Source organism: Anas platyrhynchos, chromosome 4 (genome assembly GCF_047663525.1).
Source record: "Anas platyrhynchos isolate ZD024472 breed Pekin duck chromosome 4, IASCAAS_PekinDuck_T2T, whole genome shotgun sequence".
NCBI lineage: Eukaryota > Metazoa > Chordata > Aves > Anseriformes > Anatidae > Anas > Anas platyrhynchos.
The window spans coordinates 78,237,166-78,249,719 of record NC_092590.1 but is presented as its reverse complement, the minus strand read 5'-3'; the positions used below and the strand labels follow the sequence as shown (position 1 = coordinate 78,249,719).

At 46.9% G+C, this 12,554-nt stretch overlaps 1 protein-coding gene across 11 annotated transcripts in view; it reads right to left on the bottom strand.

Moving 5' to 3' along the window:
* The window catches only part of EXOC6B (exocyst complex component 6B), a 266,579-nt gene that overhangs the window by 165,131 nt on the left and 88,894 nt on the right, over positions 1-12,554 (bottom strand). For 8 of the 11 annotated variants that reach the window (XM_072037927.1, XM_072037928.1, XM_038177996.2 and 5 more), the window contains one exon: positions 2,376-2,447. The exons of the other annotated variants lie outside the window; for them this stretch is intronic. In XM_072037927.1, the coding sequence (XP_071894028.1) occupies positions 2,376-2,447 (72 nt within the window). The remainder of the gene's footprint in view (positions 1-2,375; positions 2,448-12,554) is intronic. 11 annotated transcript variants of the gene reach the window in all.

Sequence of the window (12,554 nt, the reverse complement as noted above, 5' to 3'; positions counted from 1 at the left end):
AAATTATAAGCCAGGCTGCAACTTTAAGAAAAACACGTTTTTAAAAAATAATTAAAAATAGAAACAGCACTGCAGCAAACATTTGGAAAATTTTCGGAGTCGATTGTTTATTGGGACTCCAACTGATTTTAATGAAAAATATGGTTATAATTTGAAAAAACAGCACTTTTATGTTTTGCATAAGGAAAGTCCCTACAATGCAACCTCCGGGGCACTTTTTAAAAAAAAAATCTCAAATGGTCGCAGGGTTCTCTGGCCAAAAGCCCTCCTCAAAAACCAAAAGATGTGGGTTGCAAACTATTTCAAGTATCCACAACAAGTGAAACTGGATGTAGAAAAATATGTTCTCAACATTTACTTCTGTTTATGATGAAACTGGAAACAGATGACCCCTAACAACATATTGTGTGAACGGGTAATTAACCAGCTGCAGATGGAGCCCAACTGCTGATCATTTACATTCGCGGTGCTGATCACTTCCATCCAGCTCAAGCAAAAGGTCATCCGAGGGGTAATCTGGGACGGTCCCTCCCATCAGAGCCTCTGAACAAGTCCCTGTGCTGCTGACTCGATCCAACCAAGGCGTTATCTGTCATGCAAGGCTCCAGAAAGACGCTCGTTGCCGGTGCAGGACCTCTCACCGAGGCTGTGGTGGTGGAAGAGGAGCCCAGGAGCTCCACCTGCCCTCCCGCCACGTGGTGCTGCTGCACCCTGGTTCTCCTCCCTCTCCTGTTTGCTCCTCTGCAAGTTTTATCTGTGCCCTGTTTGGTTCCACGTTGCCATGAAGGGAACAGAAAAGACCTCCAAGTGACCGTTCCTTGACTCCCACCAGCCTCCAGCCATGCCGGGCTGACCCTCTGCAGTACCTCGTGCTTTCCTTCACTTCTCTGTGTCCTTCACATGAGATTTCCACCTTCCCACCGCAGGCAGTGATGGGTTGGGGTGAGAGGCACGAGCACAAGATGTCCTTTCCTCCTCTTCCACCAGGTTTGCAGGGCTCAACACTACCTCCTCCTGTCCTCCTGGGCCCTTGGGCATGCCACTCCGATGCAGACAGCGCCACTTCTGAAGCTGGTGTGTAGTCAGCACTTATCTCCTTAAATCACTCCCAAGCAAAGCAGGCACCGACCTCTGGGGTTGTTCAGACATCGAAGGGCTGCAGTTTATGCCACGTGGCTAGGAAAGCACCATTTGCTTCATGCCAACAAACCCCAGAGCCAGCACCCGCGTGCTGGTCTCCATTTCGAAACAGAGCCAAGGTGAGTTTTTAAACAGGCATGTGTGTTTTATCCCACTTATTTTTGATAAAATGCAAGTCACCACGACACACATTTATACGCCAACAAAGAAAAAATTCAATTAAGAATAAAACCCATTATCACTACCAATAGCACACGCACACATGTATACATGCACACATATATACACACACTTTTATAAGGGCCAGTTTCACCAAGCTGAAAACAATTACGAGCCAAATCAGTTGGGAAAAGGAATGTAATCAGAAAAATATGAAGACTAATTGAAAATTGTTTAAGAACATTTTAACTAGATGCTCAAAAAGCCACAACGCCACAACTGAAAAAGGCGGCCACACTAGTTAAAAGGCAACCTGGCTCAGATGGAAGCTAAGGAAGCTATAAAGGCAGGAAAAAAAGGAACATGACAAATGGAATAAACAGAAAAAGAGGCCAACAAACAAAAATCTGGTGTTAGGACGTATAGATAAGTGACATGGGAAGCAAGAGGATACGTGAAGAAATCAATGGCCGGTTGAAATCATCATCGGTTTCTTTTTTTAAGCACATAGAGAGTAAAACATTCCAAAGGAGAAGGAAGGGGTGTATTTCCACAACCCCACCTCCCCAAAATGCAGAACTGCAAGAAAATTTGCTCAGTAAGACCTCAGTTCTGCACTGCTAAATGAGGGAAGCCTACCACAGGCATGCAGAACATTCATCCTCTTGCACTGCTACCAGAAGAGAAACGGCAGGCAGCACAGTCAGCCTTTTTTTATTCAGTAGATAGCACAAGGTAGGTGTATGAGCGTGGAAATGTCGTTATAACATCTCCTAATATATTGGGTTTAGTTCTGATGTCCAGAAAGCTGGTGAGAAATGGGTCTGGCAGACCACAGCAGATGACCACACCGGAAAATTTGGGGGTTTTGCAATGGGAGGCAGGACTTGACTGATTTCTTCTACCACTGCAGAAGTTAGTGAGCTCCAAGTGCTCAGCCAAGGCACCCAGATTTGCAGGTTAGTGCCACAAAAATCAGAGCAAGTACTCCAAAGAAAGCCAGAGGTAGACTTGAAATTAGGTAGTGTTATTATCAAAGAGTTATTAAAAGGATAGGCATATCAAGTGCAAAGTACCTTAATATTTGGAGAGAGCAGAAGACTGAAGAATATCTTGGCAATTATTTTCCACTGATTGTATCTGCAATCCTTAGGAAATGAAGGAAACACACATTAAAAGAGAGGAAACAACAACAAAGCACAGAAGATGGAGCAAGCAGACAGGAAACAAAAAGCCACGGAGAGTGGAAGTACGGGGCACCAAAACCTGCCGGTGGCACCATGTTGAGGTGTTGGCCAACTGAAGGCTACAAACTTGGAGGGAATTTAAAGTCTTGGGTAAGATGGAAAATTATATCTGTAGATAATAAACCTGGATGGACAGGGCATGGGGATGCACTGGGAAACATCTAAAGGTTAGGAGGGAATGGAAAGGTGAAATACCAGCTTGGGACTCAAAAGACCAGGAGAAGCTGAAGGAACGGGCAGCCTTGTGCTCAAAGCCCCCAGAGATGAGAGCACAGCACAACCTGACGGGGAAAGCAGCTGGGGCAGAGCAAAGGTTTGGTGGTTGAAGGGTTAGAAGGGACAAAAGGGGCTGCCAGGCTCTGCGGGGAACACGGAGATCCTTTAGCACACATCTACGGATTGCCCCAAGATGAACATGGCACACAGACCCAAACAGAGGAGCAAGGAAGGGGTTTTTCCTAGGAGCTGCGTTAGGAAATACTCAAAAACATTCAACTGGTATTGCAGAAATGCCAGAATTTGAAAGCCTATCGGATGAGAAAATTATCAGCATTGTACCTTGACTTGATTCTCTACCTTGAGGAAACATCTGGAGAAGACTACCACCCAGTGCGCACCATTAGGGTTTGGTTTGGTGACCTTGGAGATATTGTGAACATTTAAACTAAAACATAAACTATAGTAAAAGTTCAATTTAAACGAGAAGAGTAACTGATGTCCTTTAAACTGCCCAAAATCCTTTCCTGGTAACCCAAGCTGGGGTGTGTACAACGCTCCCCTCTGCCCCAAGGTCAGTCCTCCTCCGTGAGTCAGAACTTGATTCATTTTCCCGTAAAACAGCAAGATTAACAATCCAAGAATTTCCAAGTTTCATCAAAATCCATAAACACATTTTATTCTATCCAGAAGAACATTGAACTTGGCGGGACAGAGTACCACAGCGGTGGCCCCAAGTCAAGAAAAATCCTCTTTTGAAGAGTCAAAACATCTCCCAGGAGTTAAATGAAGTAGGTCTGGAAAATGGGCATCCGCTCTAAATACAAATATTCTCCTTCGTCATAAACAGAGTAGTCATAAGAAGCTGATAATTATTACACGTTTACATTAACGGCATGTTAAAAACACGTCCTATTAGGCGAGTGAAGTTATCCAGATCGGACAAATTGGCAAACTGTGGTTCCTGAGGATTAATAACTTGCCCAAGGCCACCCAGCGAGTGTTATCAGAGTCAAAATCAGAACAAAGCCCTTGGCTCCCTGAGCTGCGCTCAACTTATTTTTTCTTTAAACTCTTCTTTTTTTTTTTTTTTTTCATTTGGTCTTTGCCACAAGAAGAAAAACACGAAGTATGAATCTATTACTCCTATAGGCATCAAGTTTTAAGAGATCACCATAGTCAGGCAGTCTGACACCTTGAACAAGGCAGACGAGGAGTCATCCACTAATTAATACCTGCTTCAAGGTCAGTACTTGTGGTTGTACTGGAACATAAAGCTTTTATACAAAATGAGTCGTTTTAAGGGTTTTCCTGGGATGATGCAATGTCCACCACAGATCTCGCTGGATTGTTCCAGTAGCTCATTTCCTCCACTCCCATGCCGCCAGGGTGCATTTACCCAGCTTTGACCTTCACCGTTGCACGTTATCAAACCTTTGGCTGCTTGCATTAAAACAGTAGCTACCATCCATCTTTTCTGACAGAGAGCCAGAGAAGCAGAAGGTGCAACTGTCTTCTTTGATAAAGATGTTCCTTAAGCACTGTATAAAATCCTGGTGCTCCAGGCAGGCAAGCACGGTACTGCACAAAGTGACACTTTGCAAGTAAAATACAATTAATGCTTGCCACGAGGACCCTCCATAACACTCATGACATGGCTCACCTGAAGAATTGGTTTTTCCTTCATGTAAAAACTGCTTCTTGTAAGATGCAGCAGCTGGGGAGGACAGACCACTATAAACGGTCACAAGATGAAATAAAATCTTATTCAGAACCCCAAGCAATTCCCTTTCCTTTGTCAGAGAAAAAAGTCAGGTCCCTCTGTTCCCATGTGGATTTTGACCACGAGAAAGCTCATCTCCTGAGGTCTGCTGGAAATGATTTCAACATCAGATTTTTTTACTACATCCTACCTTGATATTCTGTGCACCTGGAGGCATCTCCCAGGGACACCCAGTAGCATTTCTCTAGTTCCAGTGCCTCTACCCTCACCCCCTTCCTTTGTAGACCTGTAAAAACAGCCCACCAAATCTTTCAACAGCTCTTACCAACTTATCTGCTGTGTTCTTCAACACTGTTGGGGTGATTATACCTGGCTGAAAACAGATCCACTGACAAAGTCATCAGAAGTGAGATGTTTAAGACCAATACCTGACCAAAAGAGCTTCATATCCATCTCACACGATAACAGAGAGACTGCTGCTCTGCAGGAGGAAGGCTGTTCTGGTTCTTTCTTCATTACAATAAAGTGAGCAGCTGAGAAGCCATTACAACAAAGCATTTAATTACGGAAATAGAGGTTGAACACGAACTTGGTATTCCTAAACTATTATACAGGAGACATACCAGAACTGAGGAATGCCATGCCTAAATCCAACAGAAAACACATGTAAACGTTTTGTTCAGCCTCAAGAGATTCCAGACCAACTTGAACATGGGAATTGGACAAGTCTGCACTCATCATTAAAGAACAGAATAACCATAAAAATGTAATTGCACTTACAATCAATATTTTTTTTAAAAGCGCTCCCGGTTTTCAGACAGCTAAAGATCTGGAGGGAAGGGTACACACTGGGAGAGCAGGAATCAATTTTTATTTTCCCTGCTCACCCCAATTCCTTCTGTATCTTCGGTTTCTAAGACGTGCCCAAATCACGCACCTCTGCTTTATGTTAAGGCTGGACGATTTTCCCAGGCTCTCAGGCACGCGTTAAGCACATACTTTACGCATCAAAACCAACATGCACATTCCTCCGTATTTCCATGACACAAACAAAGCCTCCACCAACATCGGGCTAAGGTGATGCCTCTAACTCAACCCATTCTACAACTAACCCCACCGCGTGGCTTTCGGCAGCTACCACCCAGCGACCTGACCTGAAGTTCACATTTGGTCAGCACTTCTGATAAACAATACTTGCCAATTGGTTTTCACTGAGGTTTCCAGCTGAACTGTAATTTTCCACATCTTCAAAGAAATGAAGCCTTCCTTGTGTCCTGGACAGCCGTCAAAGTTTTTATTGAATCCTATCTCTACATCCTCATATATTTCCCCTCCTAAAATGGCAAGCGGATTATTTTTGTATCACCATTTTCAGTAATAAGCGTATGTACTTTTTAAAGTTACCACCTACAATTAAAAAGAAAACAAAAAAAAAGGAAAAGGAGGAGAAGGAGAAGAAAACCTGCTGGACAAAATCAAGCACTCAAAAGTCAGTCTTACACTGGTTGTGAGACTAAAATAGACGTCTAGACCTTGACTATGGTCAAGCAGACCATAATTCCTAATCACGACTTTGCGGGAATGTATTTCAGTTGAAGTTTTTGGGGTTGTTTGACGGAGGAGGGGTGCTGCTTTGCTATTTTAAAGCTGACCTAGGAGAAAGCCATGAGACCACAAACTCCGAGTGCACCTCCAAAATTCTCCGTAAGAGTAAACAAAACGGAGTAATCCTCCCAAATGCCATGAAAGAAGAGCAAGAAAAGATGTCAGCATGCAAATACACTATAAAAAGTCTCCCAGCTGCAGCTACAAATGAAGTCATAGAAGACAAGAAGCATCTACCGGATCAGACTTCTGTTTTGGAGTTGCAGCTTTCATGAAATGCAATTAATAAATCAAGAACTTTACCCCGTTGAAGAACTGATATTCATCTGAAACAGATCCTGCAGTCTGAGCAGGGGGTTGTGTGCGTGTGCTTGTTGGTTTTGGCTTTTTGTTTGTTTGTTTTCCTTAAATTCTTTGTGCTCTTCTGAGACACTGAATACACCAAGTAGCAGTGAGTTATTCCAATGTCTCGTTCAGTGCCTTGAAAAACTTTGCCGCATCTCACTGCTTGTTGGTGGGGCTCCCAGGTACACAGGACCCCAACCAACATTTGCACTACCTCTCAGCACCCCAGGACAACACACGGGGTCCCAAACCTGCCAGAGGAAACATCACCACCAGCAGGAAAGCTGTGAGAGGAGGCTGAAGGCAACCTCACACCTGGAATAAAGCACAGGAGGAACCAGAGCAGAGGTGCAAGGCAGGCCGAATGGTGCAATGCATACACAGTTGGCAAGCTGAGAGGCTGCAGACACGCATGGGTGTGGAAAAGGTATGTTTGTGAAGGAGTTCAGCTCCGTGGGGTTTTTGCATCACTTTTTTGGTTACGTGTTTTGCTGTCGCGTTACAGAAGCAATAAGCAGGCGCTGCACAACGTGCCGAATAAACCACATTCAGGGCAACGTTACCAGACAGGAGTCTCTACAATTAATATTCACCGTGGTTTGCTAGAAAAAATAATTAAAAAAAAATAAAATAAACAGACTTAAGGTCCAGAAGGGCCTCCGAGACGCATCCAGGTCCCACACATGAGCCCTGTGGACACACTCTGGTGCTAGCCTCCAGCCAGGAAAACACTCACTCTGCCACTTCCCCCTTTCAGCCACAGTGAGGAATGAGGTCTCCTTGCGAGATCTGCAGCACAACCGGCCAAGAAGGGAGAGCAGTTTTGCTCAAGGCCACATAATAGTTTCCTGGTAATTATCCTCATTCCCCGCTCACCGGGCTACACCGCCATCAGTAGCTTCAGCCTCACAGCCAATAAATAAAACCTTTAGCAACAGCACTAAAAGGCATTTATTAAGCGCAGGGCTCTCTGGAGCGAGCTTACCTCTCTGCAAGGGGTTCTTTCATCTTTACAGCAAAGCCTCTGGAGTACAAAACCTTGCCCTGGAAACCTGCACCACGCGGTCCAAGGGCTGAGGACTAAGTTATTCTGCAGAAACGGGGCAGACGCAGCAAAGGGAGACTCGATGGGACCCCGAGGACCTCTGAAACCCTTCAGGTCTTCAGGATCTCGAAGCCAATTGCAGAACAAATGAATGCACTTTCAGGGTTTTCCCAAGATCCTAAAAATCGAGCTAAAATGGAAAGGGGCACCCCAATGTGCCCCACAACCTAGGATGTACCTACAGAAGGCATTACTGCCAGCTGTAACCAGAATTTCTGAATCTGATGGGAGCAACGTTTGCCTTTTACACCCCTGAAGGTTTGTGTTTCCCCAGGCTGCTTCTCAGCCCTGCTCTTGCCCAACCCTCCCTACCCTGCACCCACTGCCTGCCAGCAAACCAATATCCAAGTGGCAAATTAGGAAGACCCAAACCAAACCAATGAGCACCAGCAGGTCGTTAGGGGCCAACAGACAATTTCTTCGATTTCTGGGTCATGTAAAACACCTCTGGATGCAGAGACGATAAAAACTTTGGTACTGGTTATTGGTGGCAAGGCACGGTTAGATACAGGGACATTAAACACATCGAGCTTCATTTGTGTACAGCAAGTTATCAGAGCTCTTAGCAAATCAGTTTGGGGCAAGGAAGGGTCTAACAGGGAAAACAGAAAAGTGTGTGCAAGTCAAAAGCACAATTAAAACCCCTAGGCCAAAGAAAAGTGCTTGATTTCTGTGACTTCCCTTCAAGTTACTCTGCTCTTCCACTGCCTGACGCGGCTATCTGCAAGGAATTTGGGGATCAAACTCCACCACGTCAATGCAGCTAACTGCACACACCGCAGGTCTCTGCTCTAAATGCCATTCTTCAAATAACCAGAGCATGAAACCCTAGTGTCTCACCACCTGTGGTTTTTTTTTTCTTTTTAAATTGCAATTTTTAATGAATTTTATTAGGAGCCTCCCAAGTGACGTCTGCAGCTGCTCTGCCCATTCCATCCGGCCCTGCTGATGCAGCTCCCATCCGAGAGGCACCGACGTGAAGGAACTGGGTCCAAAGAGCTCCACAAAGGGTCGCATCCTGCACCGAGTGCTGGATCCCTGCTCACACCGATCCCTGCAGTAGCACACGTCTCTGCCAGCATCACTGCCTTCAGCTCCTGAACGCTGGTGTTCCCAGGGTCTTTTTTGTCTCCTGAACTGAAGCTGGCTGTGTAGATAGATTATTATTAATACTTATAGGTTATTCTTCCTCACTAGTGGAAGCAATAATAGGTGAGATCTAACATCTGCACATCCGTGAGATAACTCACCCATGTGTAAATTAACCTGCAACTTACACAAGTGTTACACATTAAGTGGAATAAGCATCAGCCACGAGTCAGTAGGAGGAACACAGCGACCTCCTGTCCATCCCAGACCTCGTGCTCATGTTACTACCCACAGCATTAACAGGACGCAATCCTAACAAAGCCTATTCAAACAATCAATATCCGCTATTAGAACCCCTGACAGCTCACATTCTTCTTTTAGGCAAAACCCTGTGAAGCTGTGTTAGTTTAAGGTCAGCGTGGTAGGATTTCACTTCTTTTTCAAAACACGTGTATAGGAAATGGCATTGATGAAGCAACATCCAGAAAGAGGAGGTGAAACTGCTTGTGGCTTCACAGTCCCAGTAGCCAGAAAAGGTTGCCTTTCATCTCTAAACGTGCACCTACTGCTATGTAAAATGAGTAAAGCAGAGCAGAACGCAGGGAAATGCTGCTGCAGTGACTGCTCTGACCTTTTCTAACAAGCAAACACCCTGATTCCTGCTGGAGAAAACAAATGTGCAGAACCCTTTAATACACGGTACTTTACCCTTGCACTCTGCTATGAAAGTCTTGAGTCTTTAACTGGATATTTCGTTCACATTTTGGTGAATTTAGAGGCACGTTTTTTCTCCAGACAGCACTGAACAAGGAGAGATGGATGAATTGCAATCACTCAGCCCAATCCTCAGGGGAGAGACGGAGGGGTCCGTTATGGTGCGTAGCTCGTTTTATTTCACTTGCTCCCCCAAGCCCTGTGACCACAGTCGTTGGGAGCTTTGATTTAAAGCACAAAGTCAAGGGGGGAGAAAGGGAAGGAAAAAACAGCTAGCCACAAAACATACAGCAAACGGCAGAGTGGCCTGTAGCTGACGGAGCTGCCAATTCTTTCACAAGCTACACTACCAAAGGCTGCTCTGCCAGACACAATTTTGTAACGAAACCCAAAAAATGGCTTGTGACCACATTTAATCTGATTTCCTATCATCTAGACCCCAAGTCTTTTGGGATTTCCACAGAGATTGCAGTCTGGTTGTGTAGTTTCCCAGCCATCCTGGAGCACCCGAGAGGAAGGCATAGGGAGAGAATCATTTGCTAACAGCCCAGGCAGGGGCTGTTGTTGTGACCAACCTTACAGCTCCAACAAAATCCCTGACAGGCTGTGCCTTCAGGTTCCTAAACTCACCGACTGGCTCACATCGGCCTGTTCAAGCTCTCTGCAGCCTCTTCTCCTACAGGAAGGGAATTTGCCCAGGAGGTGGCTGCTTTCCTGGGCCAGGAGGCACTTGCTGCTAAGAAGACTTGTTCCTGAGCCCTACGTTGTCCTGTACATCACATTAAGTTTTCTGAAGATATCAAGCCTTTAAAAAAAAAACCTGTGAAACCTCAGCTGAGGACCTGTGAGCTCTCAGCTTACATGTTAAGTGCTCAAAAAGCAGAAACTCGCATAGCATCAGCTCCTGAGAGGTGGCATCACTTCCATCAACCGATTTCCCTCAAAGCTGGAGGCCCAAAGATTCGGTTGCCTTAAGACACTCAGGAATCCAAAGCTCTTCATCCACACAGCTTTATCACCAGGAAAATGGAGATCACAGCAGATGTGGACAAGTGATTCCCAAGATTTGCTGGTCAAAGTGATTCTTGGTGCTTTCACTTAAGTGCTCCTCAGCACTGCCCACGTTCAGACATACCCATCCCATTAGGGCAGCCATGAGTCAGCGGGACAGAAATTGGGCATTTTATTCAAACCCAGCTCCTAAATGGATTATAAAGTAGCCTTCGTGACTTAATCTGTGCACTCAGCAGTGGGATCCCGATCTCAAAGCCCGGGTACGTGGGCCGGAGGTCGAAACCTCCCCAGCAGCGGCTCCCCGCCTGCCCTCCCCAGGCTGCTCCCCACGGCCGGCTTTGTAGTGCTCCAGTCAAGCATTTCCCTCCTCCCGCCAGCACTAATTTGTGCACAGCAAAAGATAGATTATTCCAGGCCTCCGCCCACTCCCCTTTTCCTAAAACTTCGGGGTTAATCTAACAAACGGAAAAATACTTCGGCGTGTTAAAGGCCGCCTCCCCAATACCTCGATTCTGACTCGTGGCAAAGCCCCGCATTAAAATCCTGAATTTAGGGAAGGGGGAAAGGAGGACGAAAAGGAGCAAAAGGCAAAAAAAAAAAACCACCAACGCTGCACTTTGCTCTCGTTTCGCAAGCTCAAGGGAACACTGGGTATTTTCCACTGCCTTTATTTAAACCAGATCCACCATCTGGGACAGAGGCCCACCTCCACCGGGAGCCCAGCTCCTGAGGAGCTCGCAGGTGGCAGGGGGCCCTCAAAGCCCCACAGCCTCTGCAGGCCGAGCCCTACAGTGGCCCCATGGCCACCCCATAACACAGATGGTGGGTGGAGATGTAGTGGATGGGCAGGGCTGACAGGAGGGAAGAAGGCCCGCTTTCCTTACGGGCTCACATCACACAGCAGGGAGGCAGGGAATGGAGTTGTGAGGCCTGATGGAGGGCACCGAGCATGGCAGGACACACACGGCCTGGTGTCACCACAGAGCTGGTGTCACCACAGAGCTGGTGTCACCACAGACCTCGTGTCACCGCAGACCTCATGTCACCACAGACCTGGTGTCACCACGGACCTGGTATCACCACAGAGCTGGTGTCACCACAGACCTCGTGTCACCACAGACCTCGTGTCACCACAGACCTGGTGTCACCACAGACCTGGTGTCACCATGGACCTGGTGTCACCACAGACCTCATGTCGCCACGGACCTGGTGTCACCACAGACCTCATGTCGCCACGGACCTGGTGTCACCATAGATCTGGTGTCACCACAGAGCTCATGTCACCACAAACCTGGTGTCACCACAATCCTGGTATCACCACAGAGCTGGTGTCACCACAGATCTGGTGTCACCACAGACCTGGCACGGCAAAATAAACCAGACACCGACAGGAGGCTTCACACCAGGCTCCTACCAACCTGCTGAGGCAAACAGCCAAGAGGTTGGACGTGAAAGCAGCCTGTCTGTTCCTGCTCAGCTCCCATGGGCCAACTGAGCTTCAAACCCAGGTCCCACAGAGCCATCAGCACCAGGAGCATGGCTGTTCTCCAGCCCACAGCCCACTTTCAGTCTGTCCCCAAGAAGTTTGGGCCTCTGGTGCTCAGATCTTCATGGCCACACCAGGGGCTGTACTGGGCTCTTTCCCCACTCCTCCATCCATCAGGTTCTGCACCCAGCTCCTGCTGATGACCATGGCTAACTCTCACTCCACTGCACCACCATCCATAATCCCCAAAACATCTCTGGAGCTCGATTCGTTTCCTTTGGCTTTCCCATTTGCAACATGGATCTGCTCCAACAACACTTTCGGCCTTCACGGATGCAACGCAACGTTCATTAGGTCCACATGAGCAAGGGCCAACGCGCCAGAGCAGGAAAAAAACTCAATATGTGAGCTGCAACACACACACAGGATGAGGGATGTTGGCAGGGCAAGACCTCCTTCACCATTTGCAACTCATTACTGCTGGTTTTGGGCAGCACAAAGCCTCGAGCACAGCAGACCCACCTACTGAACCCGCTGTAGATCACCACTGGCAACGGCTGTCGGCTTGTACACCAGGGGGAGGCGACCAAAAGTACCAGCAATTGTGGAAGACTGCGACGAGGTTACCAACACAGCGTGTTTTTACCAAATCCTGAGTGTCTATGTTCAGTTCTGGAGAGCTCCCTCCCTGGTTTAGCTTCTGCTCTGTCG